General features: G+C 42.9%; 1 protein-coding gene across 1 annotated transcript in view; it reads right to left on the reverse strand.

Moving 5' to 3' along the window:
- The window catches only part of TRPM3 (transient receptor potential cation channel subfamily M member 3), a 710,253-nt gene that overhangs the window by 124,836 nt on the left and 562,736 nt on the right, over window positions 1-22,681 (reverse strand). Inside the window, exon 20 of the mRNA XM_073543729.1 lies at window positions 8,634-8,885. Within this exon, the coding sequence (XP_073399830.1) occupies window positions 8,634-8,885 (252 nt within the window). The remainder of the gene's footprint in view (window positions 1-8,633; window positions 8,886-22,681) is intronic.

Below are 22,681 nucleotides of genomic sequence, written 5' to 3' on the forward strand. Positions count from 1 at the left end.
GCATCTGATAATGTGAATTGGAAGTGGTTGTAGGAAGTTCTAGACAAGTTTGGCATAACAGGGGTATTTAGAAATTATCTAACGGCCCTATATAAGAACCCACAAGCCAGAATTTACACACCAGGATTTATGTCCTAACCGTTCTCTTTGGAAAAAGGTACTAGGCAGGCTTGCTCCTTTTCACCCCCGCTGTTTGACCTGACCATTGAACCCCTGGCTCGACACCTTGTTAAATCAGAAGTATTTAAAGGTATCCAAATAGGAAGTAAAGAGATTAAATTAATGTGCCTTGCTGATGACATGTTGCTTTTTCTCGCAGATCCAAAACAAGATTTAAATCAGGTGATTAACACATTGCAATATTTTGGATCCTTTTCAGGGTACAAGATAAACGTGGATAAGTGCCAATCACTATTTTTGGGATATTGTAGTGCTAGATACAGTCTTATTGAAAAATTAGGAGTACTAATACATCCCTGACATACCTGGGTTTTAAAATTGGAAAAGACCCAGGATCACTATATACCGTAAACTAAATTTCCCGCATCTGATAGACAAAATAATAAGAGAATTAGAAAAATGGAGAGAACTCCAGTTATCACTATTCGGGAGGGCACATTTATTAAAAATAATTAGCTTCTCTCGCTTTCTATATCCCATACAAACAATACCTATACTACTGAAACATTTAGATGTGCAGAGGCTACAGTCAGCATTTACATGTTTTTTGTGGCAAGGTAAAAGACCAAGAATTTCATACAAAAAATGGCCTTGTCTAAAATAGAGGGGGGAATCTCACTACCTTTGATAAGAACTTATAATCTGGCAGCATTAACGAGACTGGATTCATGGAACTAGTACTTTCTCAAATACTAAGTTGGAGAGGGAATTAGCAGCTCCAAATAACCTGCAGATGCTCTTACATTTGAGATTCGGGGAATTGCCATCTCGTATCAAACATAGTGTCCTTCTGAAAGATACCATAGGCATGTGGAAAGCTCTAAGAAAACTATATAACCTTCTGTTCCGTTTATCAAAAGTAGTCCCTCTATGGGAAGATCCTGTTTTTTTTGGGGTAAACAAAACAATCTTTTTGAACAATGGAAACAGAAAGGGATCATAAAATTAAGGGATCTACTGAATATCAATGACGGAAGTATTCTTACTTGCCAAGAATTCTCAGAGAAGTATAATATGGGAGATCATCAATATCTCCAATATTGTCAAATGATTGGTTACTGTAGCTCAGTGGTAAAGGATTTTGGGAGAGAGGAAAGGAAAGGGGATTTTGACTCCTTGATAGGAAATGGCTTAAGGCACCGTCTCACTAAGCGATCTCGGTAGCGAGATCGCTGCTGAGTCACAACTTTTGTGACGTAACAGCGATCTCACCAGCGAGATCACTGTGTGTGACAGCGATCAGCGAGCGGCCCCCCTGCCGGTATCGCTGATCGCTGGAAGAAATCTCTGTGTGACAGCTCACCAGCGATCACATAGCGACTTACTAGCGATCCTGACACCTTGATATCGGTGTCGGGATCGCTGGTAAGTCGCTTAGTGTGACGGGGCCTTTAGGTGTAGAATCTTTATCCACATTGCATCAAAAAATTCGAACACTAACTCTTTCTTTGACGACGCCAGTTATTTATCCATTGGAATAAAACACTGTCAGGATGGGATAAAGTCAAGAAAGCAATGATAAGCGAACAATGGAGAGAAATGCAGTATAAACTGATGCATAACGCTATATATGCCTGTAATTTCTCATACAAAGATGCCCCAGCACACTATTTAAGGAAATGCCCTAAATGCAATTTACTTAAAGCAAATTTATTCCATGGTATTTGGGAATGTCCATCTATCCAAGTGATTTGGGAAGAGTCCCTTTCATATATAGACAAAGTATGGAAAATTAAAATCCCCAAATCCCCCCAAGCATGTCTATTCCATTACACTGTAACAGAAGAGCAAGAAGGCAGTGACAGAACACTATCCAGATAATACATGTAGCTCTATTGGTGGTCAAAAAATGCATACTTAGAAACTGGCTGAAGAAAGAGACACCCCTTCTATCCAATATAATCAATACCCTAAAGACGTTATTTATGTACTATAAACTTGAGACAGAAAAACATAAAGAAAAGTCAAGAAATAAATTCTTTAACAAATGGAGAACTTTCATTGAGCATAGCTATACACAACTGGAAATTTCACATATGATGAAGACTTTTCATCACACCTCATGGTATAACATGGAAGAAATCAAAGGTACAATTGGTATACTAAAAATATAACGCTCAGGCACAAACATATATTTACTCTTGCACAGACCCATATGGGAAATTTTGAATAAACATACGTAAATATATAATACACATATATTTTTTTCTTTTATAAATTTTTTTTTTTCTTACTTTGCTGTTGTTATGTCAAAAAAGAAAATGATGGGAGGTTTTTGACATTTATGTATAATAATGTGGATTGATGTACCGATTGCATTAGTGTATGTCTTGAAAAACTTGTGAACATAACTTGTTTGATTTGTCCAATTTGTCTCATTATATAAAGATTATTATAAAAAAAACAAAATAAAAAACAAGCCTTCAGAGGACCACGGATGCGACATCGCATGATCCACACTATTTGGCAATAGAGGTTGAAACATGAAAGAAATCAATGGCGAATTAGGGGAGGCCAGACCAAACCTCTTCCCACAAGAAAGCCATATCTACCTCGTGAATTGCATGGGGTCTAAAAGGTCATCTGGAATTTTAATGGTCCTGTTTGACCATAATAATGAATTTGTTTTTCAACTTCTGTCCATTTATTATATGCCCATAGCAAATTCGACAAGGGATTTCTACATAGATGAGCTGCCCAATAGTATTTAATTATGTCAGGGACTGAGAGGCCCCCTTGTGATTTGTGAGAGACGAGGACACACTTAGGGTATGTGCACATGTTGCGGATTTGGCTGCGGATCCACAGCGGATTTGGCTCTGCGGATCGGCAGCAGTTTTCCATGCAGTGTACAGTACCAGGTAAACCTATGGAAAACCAAATCCGCTATGCACATGCTGCAAAAAATTCCGCACAGATTTGCTGCGGTTTATTTTCCGCAGCATGTCAATTCTTTGTGCGGAATCCACAGAGTTTTTACACCTCTTCCATTATAGGAATCCGCAGGTGTAAAAACGCAGGCGAAATCTGCACAAAATCTGCAGAAAATCCGCAGGAAATCTGCACTAAATCCGCAGGTAAAACGCAGGTCATTTTACCTGCGGATTCTGCAGATTCTGTGCAGAAAAATCTGCACAGCAATCCGCAACGTGTGCACATACCCTTAGAGATCCTATGATGCTTGTCATTCCAAATAAACCTTAACATGGCTGCTCGGAGGGATTTAAGTTCACACATGGGTACCTTGACCGGTAGGGTCTTAAAAAAATATAGTAACTTAGGAAGAAGGGACATCTTAAGTCAAGTAATGCGGCCAATTAGTGAAAGCGAGAGAGATTTCCAAGTATCTATTAGTTTCATTAGGTCACTCAAAAGTGGGGGGAAGTTAGTGCTGTATAAATTACTGTTAGAAGAAGATAGGTTAAATCCCAGATATTTCATTGCCTCAGACTTCCATCTAAATTTGAAATTTAATTTTAGATGATCCAATACATCAGGAGGGATATTCAATGGGAGGGCTTCAGTTTTTGAAGTGTTTAGTTTATACTCCGATAAGTCCCCATAGTTTTTAAGATCTTCCAACAGGTTAGACAATATAATATGAAGGTTGGTTAGGGTCAATAGAGCATCGTCTGCGAATAGGGAGATCTTAAACATTTATTCCCTAACCTCAATTCCTGATATGTTTGGCTTTTGTCTTATCATTGCCGCCAGGGGTTCGATACACAAGACAAATAATAGGGCGATAAGGGGCAGCCCTGGCAGGTACCATTTGATATCTTGAATGAAGGAGAAGTGTTGAAAGGAAGCTTATTAGAAGCCGAAGGGGAACTATACAATGCGCCAATGGCTATTAGAAAAGGGCCGAAAAGCCATAGACCTTCAATATCTGAATCAGAAAAGACCAATTAAGACTATCAAACACCTTTTTGGCATCCAGGATCAGCAAGATAGATTGCATTTTACTTTTAGTAGCCACATCTGTTAAGTCTATTGCCCTTCTAGTGTTATCTCCCCCCTGACGTTAGGGACAAAACCCACTTGATCCTTATTAACGAGTTGGGGAAGCTAAAAGCTTAGGGCCCCGTCGCACATAGTGACTCACCAGCGTTCACATCGTTGCTACATGATCGCTGGTGAGCTGCCAAACAGGCAGCTTCACCAGCAATCAGGACAGCGACACGCACGTCGCTTAGTTACTCACTGTGTACCTTAGTTACCAGCGCGCTGGGGCAGGGAGCTGGTAACCAAAGTACACATCGGATTTCTAAGCGCCGCGCAGGCTTTATTTCCCTTCCCGTAAAATTTTTGTTTGGTATAACGAAGGAATTTTTCAACTTTACGCATTGAGAGATCTTTTATTTTATTTCTAGTCGCTATAACTCTATTCAAGATCCTCACCAAGGGAGAGACCTCCAACCTATGCTCTTCCTTAATCAATTGAGAAGTTAATTTATTAAATTCAAATTTAGCATTTCTTTTCAATCTGGAACCCTCTTTGATACAATATCCGCTCATGACAGCCTTATGGGCTTACCACAGAACTGAAGGGGAAGAAACCGAACCCTCATTCAGTTGAAAGTAGTCAGTGAGATGGTTCAATAAAGTTTTCCGAATAGTCGGATCTTTAATTAAAAACTAATTAAACCGCCAGTGACACTTTCTGGTAAACGGTTGATTTAAGGTCCAACACCACAAGAGCATGATTGGTTCAGGTGATGTGTTCCATCTCTGCCTTATAGTCGATTCTATTGTGGGTATGATGAGGGGAGGAATAGAAGGAGAAGACCCTGTCCCCGGGATGAACTATTCTCCACAATTCAAAAAAGGAGTTAGCCCTAATTAATTTCCAAAAGTCTCTCACAATTCTAATTAGGTTTTGCGATGGGGATTATTATTAATAGATTGTCTATCAAATGTTTTTTGAGAAAGGGATATTAAAGTCGCCCCCCATTAGTAAAGCTGCAGAAGTTTCGGAATCAGGGAAAGGACTTTTCTCAGAAATTAATCTGACCAGAATTTGGAGCATATACAGTGGGGCAAAAAAGTATTTAGTCAGTCAGCAATAGTGCAAGTTCCACCACTTAAAAAGATGAGAGGCGTCTGTAATTTACATCATAGGTAGACCTCAACTATGGGAGACAAACTGAGAAAAAAAATCCAGAAAATCACATTGTCTGTTTTTTTTTCATTTTATTTGCATATTATGGTGGAAAATAAGTATTTGGTCAGAAACAAAATTTCATCTCAATACTTTGTGATATATCCTTTGTTGGCAATGACAGAGGTCAAACGTTTTCTGTAAGTCTTCACAAGGTTGCCACACACTGTTGTTGGTATGTTGGCCCATTCCTCCATGCAGATCTCCTCTAGAGCAGTGATGTTTTTGGCTTTTCGCTTGGCAACACGGACTTTCAACTCCCTCCAAAGGTTTTCTATAGGGTTGAGATCTGGAGACTGGCTAGGCCACTCCAGGACCTTGAAATGCTTCTTACGAAGCCACTCCTTCGCTGCCCTGGCGGTGTGCTTTGGATCATTGTCATGTTGAAAGACCCAGCCACGTTTCATATTCAATGCCCTTGCTGATGGAAGGAGGTTTGCACTCAAAATCTCACGATACATGGCCCCATTCATTCTTTCATGTACCCGGATCAGTCGTCCTGGCCCCTTTGCAGAGAAACAGCCCCAAAGCATGATGTTTCCACCACCATGCTTTACAGTAGGTATGGTGTTTGATGGATGCAACTCAGTATTCTTTTTCCTCCAAACACGACAAGTTGTGTTTCTACCAAACAGTTCCAGTTTGGTTTCATCAGACCATAGGACATTCTCCCAAAACTCCTCTGGATCATCCAAATGCTCTCTAGCAAACTTCAGACGGGCCCGGACATGTACAGGCTTAAGCAGTGGGACACGTCTGGCACTGCAGGATCTGAGTCCATGGTGGCGTATTGTGTTACTTATGGTAGGCCTTGTTACATTGGTCCCAGCTCTCTGCAGTTCATTCACTAGGTCCCCCCGCGTGGTTCTGGGATTTTTGCTCACCGTTCTTGTGATCATTCTGACCCCACGGGGTGGGATTTTGCGTGGAGCACCAGATCGAGGGAGATTATCAGTGGTCTTGTATGTCTTCCATTTTCTAATTATTGCTCCCACAGTTGATTTCTTCACTCCAAGCTGGTTGGCTATTGCAGATTCAGTCTTCCCAGCCTGGTGCAGGGCTACAATTTTGTTTCTGGTGTCCTTTGACAGCTCTTTGGTCTTCACCATAGTGGAGTTTGGAGTCAGACTGTTTGAGGGTGTGCACAGGTGTCTTTTTATACTGATAACAAGTTTAAACAGGTGCCATTACTACAGGTAATGAGTGTAGGAAAGAGGAGACTCTTAAAGAAGAAGTTACAGGTCTGTGAGAGCCAGAAATCTTGATTGCTTGTTTCTGACCAAATACTTATTTTCCACCATAATATGCAAATAAAATGAAAAAAAAACAGACAATGTGATTTTCTGGATTTTTTTTTCTCAGTTTGTCTCCCATAGTTGAGGTCTACCTATGATGTAAATTACAGACGCCTCTCATCTTTTTAAGTGGTGGAACTTGCACTATTGCTGACTGACTAAATACTTTTTTGCCCCACTGTATCTGTAGCTTTGTCGCCATAAAAAGAGGGGGGCCCAGACACATTTCTTGCACAGAGGCCCCAAGCTGTCAGTGTCCGCCCTTGCCAAGACCTGTTAATCCAGGGTAGCAGGTGGGGAGAAGCCACTGGGGACCTGCCTGTCTGACTACTCACCAGCGTGGCTTGGTCCCTGGCAGCTATTAAGAGTATGATGTTCTCTAAAACTCCACAGTGTTTCATAGTCAAACATGCCTGGAAAAGATCACACAACTAGTGCTTAATTCATGCTGCCCACGGATTGCGAAGCATGTATCAAGTGTCACGTTCACCTTAAATGTCCAGTACCTACCTACACACTCTTTCTTTCTGAGCAGTTCCAGAGGGCAACCAGTATTGCTGATGCATATATTCTGAAACTCCAAATAGTAGCCACCTCTGTCTAGTGACATTACAGGTCTGATACTGCAAATGATGGCAAGGCTGCCTTATTTAGCAGCATCAGAAGCGTGTTGATGCTGATGGCCTGATCTGTCACTCGCATAGAAGTGCCCACCTACCTATCAACCCAGAAGTTGAGAGGCTAAACAGTTGAGGGGCTCCTGCTTGAGAAGATGAAAATGACCATTTAAGACAGATTCAATAAGTTTACCACTAAGAATATACTATGTAAGAACCAGGTATTGAAATTTAGCATTTTCCAGTAAATGAAACACTAAGAAGAAGTAAAAATAACTGTTTACTCTTAGTTTAGCCACATTACTTTAAAGTTCCTTTCTTCACTATCAAAAAATCTCATGAACCCAAGGGCTGTTTGACTCACTTCTATTTACAGAACTGCTAGACCACAGGATATTTTGGAGCCTGAACTGATTGCTTAAGGTTATGTCACTTTTTCGTTTGGGAGACAGAATAACTCCACCTTAACCTCAATTATTTCTTTAGCTTAGACCGCTCTTCTGCTTAAATTTCAGCAGAGAGTAGAATGAAGTTGTCCAGGAGAGCCAAAGGCTTTTCTTTTCATGATGACAACTTCATTCCTTGACACTGCTCTACTGAAATAGCAGTTGGCACCAGAAGGAAAAAGAAAGTCATAAACCCAAGCTGAACCATGTTTTCCATTTTCATCTTCCCACATCCAAGACCTCAAGTAAACACTCAAGCCTTCAGGCTGATACACAGATACAGTAACTGGTACACTCAAGAAGTTGAAGTTTTGTTAATGATCTTCAGTCCACTGTATTTCCCTTGAATTGTAGGGTCATCTACAGTTTATAAACCAATTAAACCATTAACACAGTCCATGTATCGCCTAATCATTAGTGATGAGCGAGTATACTAGTTGCTCACGTTTTCCCGAGCATGCTCGGGTGTCCTCTGAGTATTTTGGCATGCTGGGAGCTTTAATTTTCGTCGTCTCAGCTGCATGATTTGCGGCTGCTTGACAGGCTGAATACATGTGAGAAATGCCTGTTTGTTAGGGAATTCCCATATGTATTCAGGTTGTCTAGCAGCTGTAAATCAAGCAGCTACTTCGACAAAAACTAAATCTCCGAGCACGCCAAAATACTCGATCGACCAAGCATTCTCGGGAAAACCCGGGCAACGGATATACTCGCTCATCACTACTAATCATATTTGTGCCTAATGGGGTGCATGTTCTCATTTTGGTTTCTTAATCTCTACTATACAGTTTATATTGTATCCTCAGTTTTGTTGCAACAGTTTTTTTGTGCATATCGATTATTGGCTTTAGGTATTCCTAAACTTTAGACTGAACTATAAATGTTTAGGTTTCTTGAACACGTTCATGTTAATAAATTTCAAGATCCTGCTCACCATTTTCCCAATCATCATAACATAGGGTCCGAGGTACTTGTTCACACCAAAGATGTCTAGCAGACGAATATACCAGTAGATAATGTTAACACAGTAAATCACTCTTCCATAGCTGCTGAAGGGCTGCTCTTGTAAGCGAAATATCATCCCAATGGAGAAAAGCAGTATGGAGATGAGGTCTGTCACATTCCAGTATTCTTGCGACCAGACTTTAAACTTCTGTAACAACTTTCCAGGTTCTGACATCAAGATCTGTAATGTATAAAGACATCAGCAACATGTAAAACAAAATATTTATTTTTTTGTCAGATGTAGATATTACATGTATTAGCATTCATATCTGTTTCTGAAGACATGGGGGAGAGCTTTCTAAACCAGTTCAAAGGAAAAGTGGAGAAGTTGCCAAAAGCAACCAAATTTATTTGCATAGTTAAGGTGCTATCTTTTGCACAAATGGTAAAGTTAGGCCTAACAGTTCCCTTCCCCCCTTCCCAACTCTGTCCATTTCTATCATTGTAGAGTAATGAGAAGCTACTCCATCTGACAGCAGCATAAGTAAGAGCAGAAGCCTCATTTCTAATGCTGGGTCACTTTCTGGGCTTCTTACTGTAGTTTTGATAAAACCTCTAACACATAGCTAAAACATGCAGTTTTACTAGCACAGTATGCAGTTCTCTTCCTCAATTGTCAAGACTATGTCCTACGTGTGGAAATGATAATTTTTTCTGCTGTATGTTTTTTGTATGTTTATTACTAATGTTTTTACCAAAATATGCAATACTATTTATTGCGCTTTTGTTGTTTTTAGATGCATTTTTGGTGTGCAGCATGGATGAATACATTTTTATTTTGAAGAAACACTGCTATTCCACACTTAAAAATGCTAATGCGATTTTACATGTGTTCTTTCAGATTCTCTCAGAAGTCTACAGGAAAAAAATGCACCAAGAAATGAACAGTTCCACAGCATCTTTAAATGTACAGTGGATATGAATTTTTCCTAAAATCAAATCCATTTTGTTTGAACTGTTAGATACAGCAGATTTTTCCTTTCACCCATGACAGCTCTATACAAGAGAGTGAATTTGCCTATCAAATGACAGGAAAACGACAGAATAAAAGGGTGGAGTCTCTCTCCCTTCTTCAGTTGGTTTCCTGTCCTTGAGGAGAACCTACATCTGAAGAATCCGATGCTTAATGAAGACAGAAGAAAGCTTACCCAGGCCTGCCCCAGTCGCCTGGAAGAGGTGCTCTGTGTTTGCAGCTGTGATGCGGAGGTCCTGAAGGCACAGCAAGTCCAGTAGAGGCTTGTGTTGGCGTGCGGATGTGATGGCATTTTCACGTGTCTGCCGGCCGGGGCATTGTCCCAGGTTGGCATATGCAGGGGGCACACTAGGAGAGATATGCCCTGATGACAAGCGCACTTGTGACTTCTGATCAAGAAGTGTTGATTCACTTCTTGGGGGTCTGGAGGACATGTTACCGTGGAGGGAGACACTGATCCTGGCTCATCCTACATTTAATTAGCATTGAGACTGCCAGAGAGTGGTTTTGGCTTTGGCTCTCCCTCCAGTGTGGCAATGGAGCAACAGGAGCAGCACCACCACCAGCACCACTACCACCAGAAGTAGCAGTGTCTGTGTAGCAGTGGCAATTGCTGATGATAGAAGGAACATCAGAAGTGACAGTAAGACCAGCCAGGAGATTAACATCACTAACAGAGTGGACCTGAACCTGATGACCTACCTCTTCCGACAAGCCTACAACCTGCAGTAATCACCGATCCACCAAACCACTGCATAACCAGCTCTACCCTCACCTACTGACCCCTCACCCATCCCTTGTAGATTGTGAGTCCTCACAAGCAAGGTCCTCTCTCCTCTACCAGTCATGACTTGTATTGTTTGATTACTGTGCTTGTTTTTAATTATGTATACCCCTCCTCACATGTAAAGCGTCATGGAATAAATGGCGCTATATTAATAATAATAATAATAATAAGTACCTATACGTACCTTACGTAATAAGTGCCTATAAGTACCTTGGTGTGATCCTCAATAATAAGCTTGACTGGGCCCATCACTTGGACGCAGTGTACAGGAAGGGCCAAAGCAGGCTTTATCTGCTCAGAAGGCTGAGAGCCTTCGGAGTTAGAGGGGCACTCCTTGCATCCTTCTTCAATTCTGTTGTGGCATCAGTCATCTTCTTTGGTGTGGCGTGCTGGGGTAGTGGCATATCAACCAGGGACAGGAATAGGCTGGACAAACTGATTAGAAGGGCCAGCTCTGTCCTGGGATGCCCCCTTGATCTAGTTCAGGAAGTAGGCGACAGGAGGATACTGGCCAAGGTGAGCTACATGGTGCAGAATGATTCCCATCCCATGCATGAGACCGTGACAAAGATGCGCAGTACTGTCAATGACCGGCTACTTCATCCTAAATGTGAGAGGGAGCGCTATCGAAAGTCCTTCCTTCCTGCTGCAGTTAGGCTGTATAACCAGCACTGTCCAAAACGGAGAACGACCCAGAGAACTGATAGATCCAAAGTTGTGACAGTCCGGTTACATTTTTTTTTTTTGTTTGTATATGTACCTACCTACTGTCAATGTAATGCCTTTATGCATCTGTATCTGTACTTGTTCCTGCCTTGCTGCTGTAATGCTCTGAATTTCCCCATGGTGGGACGATTAAAGGATTAAAGGATTATCTTAAATAATAATATTAGGAATGTATCCACGGCCTCCAGAGGAGATCACTCGGGTGATATGATTCCGCCTCAAATCCTGTATCCTTGATAGCCGCTGAGTGTTGAGAGATCTTCATGAAAGTTGACCTTTGTAATAGGTTTTTTCTTTGTTGTTTAATTGTTAGGAGAGACCAAGGAAATGCATTGCAAAGCTCAAACATAAAGAGTGTGCGCTTTGTAGTGAATGGTTTCCAGTGAATCAGAAGATCCAGGCTGTAAGGGAGGGACAGGACTGTATTTGTGACCTGTATTCCGGTGGCAGCTGCGGCCAGCCCTTCCCCTTACAAGAAACAATACTATGCTTCTCAGCATACCTCCATCTCCGGATTCATCTTCACGCAGGCACTTCCCTGGCCACAATGGTCACTCTTCTAGGGGACCCCCATCAATGGAGACACAGTTCGAGACAACTTTAACACTTTCTTTACTTAGGATTTCGCACGTTACATCCACAGTTGGTACATCATAATATTTGCTTGCTTCCTGATCTTTCCCTTGCTTGTTGTCACTTCTTTGCAGTACGTGCCCGGACCAGACCATACTAGACTGTTTCCCAGTTCCTTCCAGGTCTGACCTCACTATAGTGACATTTCCTTTATCCTGTTTCACCCCAGACACAAATTCATCAATCACTATGCTTGGTGACCCTCGGTGAAGCATCCGACCCGTGTGTACCGATCTCGTCGAAGCTCCAACTCCTTTCATCTCTTTAGTCCAGCCAACTTTTGCCCTAAAAGCAATGGCCCAGGCAGTAAGACACCACATCTTCCTTTTCCTGTTCTGACCCACTGCTAAGACCTGCAGAGGCTGTGGGTAACATGGGCAATAACGACTTAACGTTACGTGACTACCAAGTGTCGGGGCCTATAACCCATGTGGACACTTGGGCGCCCTGGCCCCATCTGACCAAACCACCCTTCAGCACTAACCTTAACTCTCAACAGCCCCTCCTATAATTAACATTCTATGAACCTCCTATCAGATCCCACTAGTGTACCCCCATCTAGTGGCCTGCAACATAATTACAACTACCCGGTCTATGGGGGAACTATGTACTAAGTGTGCCCTCCTCTAATGTCCCAAGAAGGCATGAACTAACTTTCGCTGACTGTATATACACAAAGAACACATAACAGATATGCAATATTATCATAAGGGAACAGTAGGAAATATATACAGTTTTCTACATAATGGTAACACATTCAAGTGGCAATACCATAAGCAATGAACGGTAATACATAATTATAAATGTAGCAGTACCGCAGGCAATAATCATAAAAACACGTCTGTAAACATTAAGAACTGGAAGACAATCAGAGGGGAAGGCAGGAATGAAAGACATATCCTACCCCCTTACAAGGCCCTCATTCAAAAAGAGTGGAAAAGGCTATCCAACTGAATAGCCAGCTGAGGGATAAAGTGGCAAGAGAAAACATCCTGGCTACTATCCCATTAATGAAGGGAGTAGCGGCATTATTAACGGATGCATCTGCAAATTCGGTGAGATTGGCAGCCAGGTCAGCTGTTCTTTCCAAGCAGCATGCAGATCAAACTGTGTTCAATCCCATGTGATGGGGAGTATTTTTTTGGACCTATGCTGGTTGACATCCTGGACATAGATGGAGATATCAAGAAGAGGTTTCTTAATTTGTCCATCCCTGCGTACAGGAGGTTCCTACGGAGGAGAAGATATGGCTGGAAGAGACCTTGTAGAGAACAAGAGAACTGGGAAGACCTGTGAATTGAAAACATAGGATTTATGTTTGGGGTCCCTCATCCAAATGACACCATTCCTTGGGTAGCGGGAAAGCTTTCCTTTTTCTTCCCTGCCTTGGCAAGAATCTTGCCAAATGGCAGGATGCTCAAAAATAGTGGAGTTCATCCTGAGATTGGCGTTTCAGACGTTGTGGTAACCACTCCTTGGAGATCTCTGGAGGAACAGTTAGCCCTGCAAATAGAAATCCTGGAACTTGTTCAAAAACGAGTTCTCATAGAAATTCCAGTAGAGGAAGAAAAAGATTTAAATTCTGCCATTTTCTTGATAAGGAAGTCGAACGGCACCTTCAAGATTATCATCAATCTGAAGAATCTATGCAAGCTCCTGAAAACCTGATCTTTCAAGATGGAGTCCATAAAATCAACTATAAAGCTTCTGTTTCTAGGATGTTATATGGTCTTTTTGGATATAAAGGAAGCATACTATCATGTCATGATTTATACAAAGGGTCAGAAGTTCCTAAAAGTGTCTCTTCCCACAAATGGAAGGGTCAGGTATTTTAAATTCAGGGCCTTGCTCTTTGGTGTATCTATGGCCTGAGGTTATTAGAGAAAATTATGGCAGAAATGACAGCTTACCTTTGGGTGGAAAAAAATACCCTAGGCATACCATATTTAGATAGTTTTCTGATTGTGGGAAGACCGATTGAATATTGCAACTCCCAGTTAGCAGGTATCAGTACCACCGAGACTGAATTGGACTGGTTTCTGAACCTGAAAAAGTCAAGGCTAGTTTCCTTGAGCATCCAGACCTTTTTGGGCCTTCACTTAGACTCAGCAAGCCCAAGCTGTTATATTCCATAGGAAAAAAAGGGGAAGATCTCATACCAGGTATCAGAAGTGATACAAAACCCTATGATGACTCTCAGGAAGGCCATGTCAATGCTGGGGACTCTGACATCTTGTATCCCAACAGTGCTATGGGCTCAGTTGCATACCAGAAGGTTACAGAAAGCTATCCTGACAAGCAAAAGTGCGCTGAGCGTGTGTTTAGAAAGATTAACTCTTTCTTCAGCTGCGATCAGATCCATCATTTGATGGGGAGCGCTTTCTTGAAACCTTCTAGTCCAAGGTGATTGGACAAGGGAAGAAAGGTTTAGTTCCTGCAACCTGAAAGAGCTATGGGCAGTGAAGTATGTGGTGGAGAAGTTTTTCTCATCTTTACAGGGCCGGCATGTACGTATTCTGTCGGACAACCAAACAACGGTAGCTTTTATCAGTCATCAGGGAGGAACAAGATTTGACTTTGTAATAGCAGTAGACAACCAAAATTTTCCGACAGCAGAAACCCATCAATCTTCGTTAACAGCACTGCACATAAGATGGAAAGAAAATGACAGAACAGACTTGCAAAGTCGCAATTGGTTGAGACAGGAGAATCGGCCCTGATTCCATCAGTTTTCAACAGATAGTTAATTTATGGGGTCTTCCAGATATGCACCTGTTCACAAACAATCAGAACAGGAAATTAAAGAAATGCAGCTTGTTGGATTCCAGAGAAAATCCACAAATGGTAGATGCCTGTCAAGTAAGACAAGACTTCAATCTAGCCTATGCCATTCTGCCAGTGATGTTAATTCCAGTGGTGCTGAAGAAGATCAGAAAGGATAGGGCGACAGTGATCCTGATAGCTCTGTACTGGAGCAAAAGACCATGGTTTTCATGGATGAGGTTAATGTCGGTCACCGATCCATGGGTCCTGCCAGAGATCCCTAATCTACTCATCCAAGGTCCAGTTTGGCATCCCCTGGCAACTTGTCTTCACTTGACAGCATGGAACTTGACAGGTCACATATAAAACAGTGAGGGTTATCTCCATGTCTGCTTTCCACCTTAATTCAGAGTAGAAAAGCTGTAAGGCCAGGGTCACACTTGCGTGTGGAATGCGAGAAACTCGCGCAAGTCTCTCGCATCAACACCCGGCACTGCCGCCGGCGGTTTGGACCGGAGCACTCAGCTGCATAGAAATACATGCAGCCGCACACTCCGGTCCCAAGTGAAGGCGGCAGTGCCGGAGAATTTATGCAAGAGACTCGCGCGAGTTTCTCGCATTCCACACACAAGTGTGTCCCCGGCCTAAGGGCCCTGTCACACATAGCGATCTCGCTAGCGAGATCGCTGCTGAGTCACAAGTTTTGTGACGTAACAGCGATCTCACCAGCGAGATTGCTGTGTATGACAGCGATCAGCGACCGGCCCCCCTGCAGGTATCGCTGATCACTGTAGGAAAGCCCTGGACATTTTTTTGGTCGCTGGTTTCCCGCTGCCCAGCACGCATCGCTGCGTGTGACAGGCGGGAGACCAGCGATCAGCTGGTAACTAAGGTAAATGCAGGGTTTCTAAGCACTGCGATGTGCTTAGAAACCCGATGTGTACCTTAGTTACCAGCTCCCTGCATCAGCGCGCTGGTAACTAAAGTACACAGCGATGCCGCGCTCGGCGTCGCTGGTCCTGATCGCTGGTGAAGCTGTCTGTTTGACAGCTCACCAGCGATCATGTAGCGACTCACCAGCGATTCTGACACATTGATATCGTTGTCGGGATCGCTGGTGAGTCGCTATGTGTGACGGGGCCTTAAGGGTATGTTCCCACTATCAGGAAGTGGCAGCTCTTTGTACACATTGTATTTTTGCTAAGTCCAAAACTCTGCGTTCCAATCATGCAAGTAAATCCGCATGTATTCACTGAATCATGCGGATTTACTGCATCCAAACACATTCTTTTGCTGAAATTTCTGTTGCAGAGACTAACGTCAGTTTCTGTGGGTGATCCACAGGTGTACATACATGCATAGTGTACATTGGATTTCTAGAAATCCCATCCACTATGCTGTAACATCTGGCCGCTGCGTTTTTAATGCTGCATAAATACAGTGTCAAAACCATAGCAATTACTGATCTGGGGCACGTACCCTTACAACAAAAATATATGATAAAACCTGGGAGAATTTCCTAACCAGTTCGGTGCAAAACTAGGAGATGAAGTCACAGTCAACCCTATCCTAGAGTTTTTTCCAAAAGGGGTTACAGCACAGGTTAAATCGGAATATTCAGGAGAGTAGTGGCAACAAAATAAAAGCAAAAACTAGGAACTTTTGACTTGGTGACAAATCCACTTTAAACATTAGCAAGAAGATAAATAATGTTGAATAATTAATAATAATTTTAATTTTGTAGCACTAACATATTAGTTCAAGGCCATTCCATAGTTATGGGTGTTACATTTACACAGCTTAAAATGTATCAATAAATTATAAGGAAATATACTACATTTGTTTTTTATGGTAGAAACAGATATGTCTTAATACGGTATATATTTTCAACTTACATGGTGAAATTGCACTTTCTATTTAATTATCAGTGATTTTTTTTTTAAACTGGGTGTTACTGGTGTTACCAAATCACTAGTTTGGATGGAATGGCCCTTCAGTAGTTTTCATTGTGGCACCATCATGATTATCATTTTATCTAGATGTGAGGGCACAGATCCTACGTGATTAGTAATCTAATCCTAATCTGGTTAGTTGTACAGTATGAGTCACTGGCGAACACAGACAGAAAAGGGCCCCTGTGCAAGAATGCGTGCCCCCTCACATCTTGAGCCCCTAGGTGGGAGCATAGGTTCACCAAGGATATATCCAACCCTGGCATGATTTGTCACAGAAATATGCTCTTTCTCTTCCTCATGCCACATGCAGTTTCTCCCCCCATTAAAATGTTTTACAGACAGAAAAATCAGGAAACGAAACCCTTTGTGCTGCTACCTGACTTTGGATGAGCAATGCACCCAGAATTTTTACTTTGACTAATATAAATAAGATAAATCTAGTCCTTTGTTACTATCAGTAAGAAAAGGTAAAGCGTTTAACCTTCACTGACCAACAAGATGATGAAACCACCTGCCCAATATTGTGTAAGACCTCCAATCAGACCAGATGACCTATTGTTTGCTCCCCCTGAGCATCTATGACCCTGTTACCAGTTTTGTTACATATTAACTACCAGAAAAATGCTACAAAATCACAATTTATTCCTTTTCTGAGTCACTCCGTTCCTTACTCCTGCCCATTTATCCTGTTTCTAACACATCAACTGACTGGTCACTTTCTGCCTAACACATCCACCCCTTGACGGATGCTCTCATAATGGAATCAATAATATCAGCTTCACCTCATTATTGTTCCTGCTATTTCCTTGGCAGTAAAAGTAGTGCCTCAGAAAGAGAGGCGATGTCACAGGTGAAAGCTAACAGATATAAGCTTGATGATGAGACCACAAAGGGTTTTAGACTTGTAAATTTAGTTTCTGGGCCTGCATTTGCCACATTGTTCCAGTGATGACTCATGATGGAGGTATGTTTCCTTTGAAGCTCCCCAGTGGGTAATTATCTATTACCAGGGCGTATGAGGCCCGGTGGGCAGAGGGGCCTGGACCAGGTTTCCTTTCTTATGCTCACCGGGCACCAGCGACAGGTTTCAGTCTGCTCAGTAACTGAATCTGCATCCTGAAACACACGTTCAGTTAAAATCTATGTTGCCATGTGGGAAGACTTCCCGCACGGCAACAGTTAACAGCTGCCAGACAATTACAAGCCAGCAGCTGACATCAGCCCACAGGTCGCCGGCGTATGACATCACTGCTGTACACCAACAAGTTTGTGCCTAATATGAATCAAGGAGAGTACACTGCTTGACCTTGGCCAGGTAAGGAGAAATTTTTTTTTTGTAAAGCCGTAGTATGGGGGCACTATGGAGAGACATGGGAGCAGGATGCAGAGACATAGGGACACTGTGGAGAGACATAGGGGCAGGATGGAGAGACATGGTGACAGAATGGAGAGACATGGGGGCAGTATGGAGAAACATGGGGGCAGTATGGAGAGACATGGGGCAGTGTGGAGAGACATGGGGGCAGTATGAAGAGACATGGGGGCAGTATGAAGAGACATGGGGGCAGTATGAAGAGACATGGGGCCAAGATGGAGAGACATGGGGGCAAGGTGGAGAGACATGGGGGCAAGGTGGAGAGGCATGGGGCCTGGATGGATAGACATGAGAGCAGGGTGGAGACAAATTGGGGCAGGTTGGAGAGACATGGAGCACAAAAGGAGAGCCATGGGTCCAGGATGGAGAGACATGGGAGATGTGTGGAGGGACATGGGGGCAGTGTGGAGAGACAAAGGGAAGTGTGGAGAGACTTGGAGGCAGAACGGAGAGACATGGGGGCTGTATGGAGAGTCATGGAGGCAGTATGGAGAGACATGTGGGCAGGATGGAGAGACATGGGGCTAGTATGGAGAGTCATGCGGGCCAGGAATGAGATACTTCGGGTCCAGAATGGAGTACATATGGTAGCAGGATATGTGACATTATTACTGTAGGGGCTAATTATGGGATATTATTACTGCTGTGATATATTTTATTTTTGAGGATACTGTTTTCAGTTGGGGGGTGGCAGGTCCTGTTTCTGTGCAGGGCCACAGGGTTGCTTTTTTTCTTCATCTGGCGTAGTGTAGAAATTGGGGAAAAATTGGGGAATGTGCTCTAGATAACTGTGCTATTTTCTGCAGAGACAAGTCCTAGCTGGAAAAAGTGATTGCGGCCTGTGCTGGATGACGATGAAGGACTTCAACTAGAGATGTCACTGGTGAGTCAATGTGTTTCCTGTACACTGACACTATATACAGATATACAGAATTACTGTATATAAAGTCACTGATGGTCACTGTATTACCTGTACACTAACACTATATGCAGAGCTCCTGTGTATAAAGTCACTGGTGATCACTGTATTACCTGTACACTAACACTATATACAGAGCACCTGTGTATAATGTCACTAGTGAATCCCTGTATCACCTGCACACTGACACTATATACAGAGCTCCTGTGTATAATGTCATCGGTGATCACTGTATTATTTGTACACTGTCACTATATACAGAGCTCCTGTGTATAATTTCATCAGTGATCACTGTATTATTTGTACACTCTCACTATATGCAGAACTCCTGTCTACAATGTCACCAGTGATCACTATATTACCTATACACTGACACTATATACAGAGCTCCTGTGTATAATATCACCAGTGATCCCTGTATTACCTGTACACTCACACTATATACAGATCTCCTGAGTAAAAATTCACTGACACTCCTGACACTATACACTGTGTACTATGTACAAAGCTCCTGTGTATAATGGCACTTATGATAATATAAGTATTGTGTTTTTTTTTATAAATAATCAGTATTGTAGTATTTGGCCACTATGTGGTGGTAATATGTGGTCTGGTCATTGTGTGGTGGTATTTGTTCCTCGTATGTGGTGGTAATATATGGTCTGTTCATAGCGTAGTGATATTTGTTCCTTGTATGTGGTATTCTTCAGTAGCTATGTGGTTGTAATATGTGGTGCAGCCATGGTGTGGCAGTATTTGTCACCTGTATGTGGTATTATTCGGTCACTATATGGTAGTACTATGTGGTCTGGTCATGGTGTGGCAGTATTTGTCCCTTGTATGTGGTATTATTGTTCATTTTAAAAAATGTGTGTGACACATTCCCTTAAAGAAACACAAATAAAAATATACCTAAAAAGAGTACAGGATATTTTAACAAATGTTTAGTAGGTTAGAGTTAAGTAGGGCCCAGTGAAAAGAATCTACCTTGTCGGGGTCGAGGCATAAAACCATTTTTTTTTAGCCAAAACAAAAACTGCTGACTATGTATGTGATCTGGTGTTATATGGGTACTTACATTGTGTGATTGGTGAGATGTACAGTATTCCTATAAGTGGGCAGTGTGTCTGTGGAAGATTTGAGAGTTGGAGACGGAGCTGGGCGGAGTCTCAAGGGGACCCAAAGATTTTTACCAATATGGGGCTCCAAAATTCCTGGTGGTAGCCCTGTCTACTACAGACAAGAAGCCAGAGTTGTGAGTGTCAAAACTTTTGTTAATGTCATATGTTATGTTAATGTTGCGGAGGTTTTCAGAGACAAGGGCAGGGAGTCACCAAATGGACATTTGTGCTTCAAGGGTTTTAACATCATAATGACCACGGCCCAATGTTTGCTTTTAATGCCCCAAATTAGGTGGTAATGTCACAGAGAGAGATGGGTGAAGCCGAACAGTAAAGTTCAGGGTCCGTACCGAACAACTATTGTTTGGGCACAGACCCCTAACACGGACTTCACCAGGAAGTTTTCACGGTTATGGTTTGTGGAACCACTGTGCCATGGACCATGGAGGGGCGTGACTAAGCAATCACCTGACTATTCACTAGAGCCTGGTGAAGGTTAGACTTGGTTCCCGATGAACGCCAGGTGCCACACCATGGCACACCAACAGTCGCGAAGCAGTTGGACTCGAAGGACAGACTGGATGGAGCAATAGGCAGAGCTTGTATCAGAGTGCAGCTGACCAAGTTCATATCAGAGTGCAGCAGACAGAGTTTGTGTCAGAGACAGAGTTTGTGTCAGAGTGCAGCAAGCAAGTTTTGCTTCAGAGTGCAGCAAGCAAGATTTGCTTCAGAGAGCAGCAAGCGGAATTTGCTTCAGAAGGCAGCAGGCAGGATTTGCTGCCGAGTGCAGGAAGTGAGATTTGCTTCAGAGTGCAGCAGGTAGGATTTGCTTCCGAGTGCAACAAGCAGGACTTGTACTTGAAGTACAACAGGCAGGATTTGTACTTAGTGTACTATAGGCAGGACTTTCACTGGTATGCGACCTTACACAACATAGACTGAAACAGGAAGGTTGCTCAGGCACCTCCCCAGTTGATAGGAAGCAATATGTACATAATGCCTCAAAACCATTGGCTGAGGAGGAAATAGGAAGTGCACGCACTGGCCCTTTTAAGAGGGGAGGAGCGCACGCGTGAATTCCCTTAGAACATGGCCAGAGCCCCATTGCTGCTGGGAGCATGCGGAGCATGAGGAAGAGAGGAACCAACTGCAGTGTGGGTGAGTGAACTGACATACCATGAACCCAGCATGGTGCTAACAGTACCCCCCCTTTACGCCTCCTCTCCAGGTCATCGAGGAAGTTCCAGAGAAGAATCGGAGAGTGAATATTCTCCTTGGGATCCCAGGACCTCTCTTCAGGACGAAATCCCTTCTAGTCAATGAAGAAGAAGGTCTTGCCTCTCACCGTCTTCAAGGCCAAGATGTTCTCCACTTCAAAAACATCATCCGAGGTTGTTGGCATGGACGTGGTACTGAGTTCCTTGAAGAAGTGACTCAGGATGACTGGCTTCAGTAGGGATACATGAAAGGAATTTGGAATCTGCAGAGAAGGAGGCAACTTCAATTTCTAGGAGACCTCGTTGATTCGCTTCAACACCTCGAAAGGCCTGATAAAACGAGGACAAAACTTCTAAGAGGGGATCTTCAGTCGGACGTACCTGGACGAAAGCCATACCTAGTCTCCAGAATGGAAGCATGGAGGATTCAGGCATCTCTTGTCTGCATGTCTCTTCATACGAATCGAGAATGATTCTAACGTGACTCTGGTGTCCTCCCACAACTTCACAAAATCCTTGGAAAGGACATCTGCCACAGGGACGTCAGAAAAAAACATCACCGGAAGGAGAACCTCGTGTTTTGCTGACCGAACACAATGTAGAATGACGAATCTCCCGAGGCTTCACCAACGTGAGTGTTGTACGAGAACTCAGCCCAGGGAAGTAATTTCACCCAATCATTATGGTGGGCATTGACAAAGTGGCGCAGGTAGCTGCCCAGGACCCGGCTGACAAGAGTGATAGACCGAGGAGAGATCCAAGGCGATATCCAGATGTTTACAGAGCGCTCGCCATAATCAGATAGTAAATTGCAAACCTGGATCGGATATGATGTGGTGAGGAAATACATGCAGGTGGAAAATATGCTTGATGAAGCAGTCAGTCAATTCAGAAGCAGACAGGAGAGCAGACAATGGGATAGAATGTGCTATTTTAGAGAAGCGATCCACAACTACCCAGATGATAGTGCAACCCTCAGAAACTGGCAAATCCGTAATGAAGTCGATTGCTCTGTGCTGCCAAGGAACGGATGGTATGGGTAATGGCAGGAGAGAACCAGTAAAAAGTCATCTAGGAACTTTATTGCAGGCACAAGTCAGACAGGTAGCCATATAAGAATAGAACTTCCTCCTCATGGATGGCTACCAGTAATGACGAGAGAACAATTGTAATGTCTTCCTTTGTCCTGCGTGACCAATCACCTTGGACAAGTGACCGCAAGATAAAACTCGCTCCATCTCAGATTTACCCACAAGGGTCTTTCCTGGAGGTATTCGCGACAGGCAGACAGGAGCGACCATAACCATCTTGGAGGATTCGATGATAAATTGAGGATCCTCATACTGGTCCCCAGACAGAAATGAGCGAGAGAGCATCAGCTCTGACATTATTGTCACTGTACCTGAAATGCAAAAGAAAGTTAAAGCAGGCAAAAAACAAAGACCACCTGGCTTGGTGAGGATTAACTCTGAGCGGACTGGAGATATGCCAGGTTCTTATGGTCTGTG

The sequence above is a fragment of the Dendrobates tinctorius genome, unplaced genomic scaffold, assembly GCF_039654945.1.
Source record: "Dendrobates tinctorius isolate UK_male_01 unplaced genomic scaffold, ASM3965494v1 ptg000134l, whole genome shotgun sequence".
NCBI classification, from domain to species: Eukaryota; Metazoa; Chordata; class Amphibia; order Anura; family Dendrobatidae; genus Dendrobates; species Dendrobates tinctorius.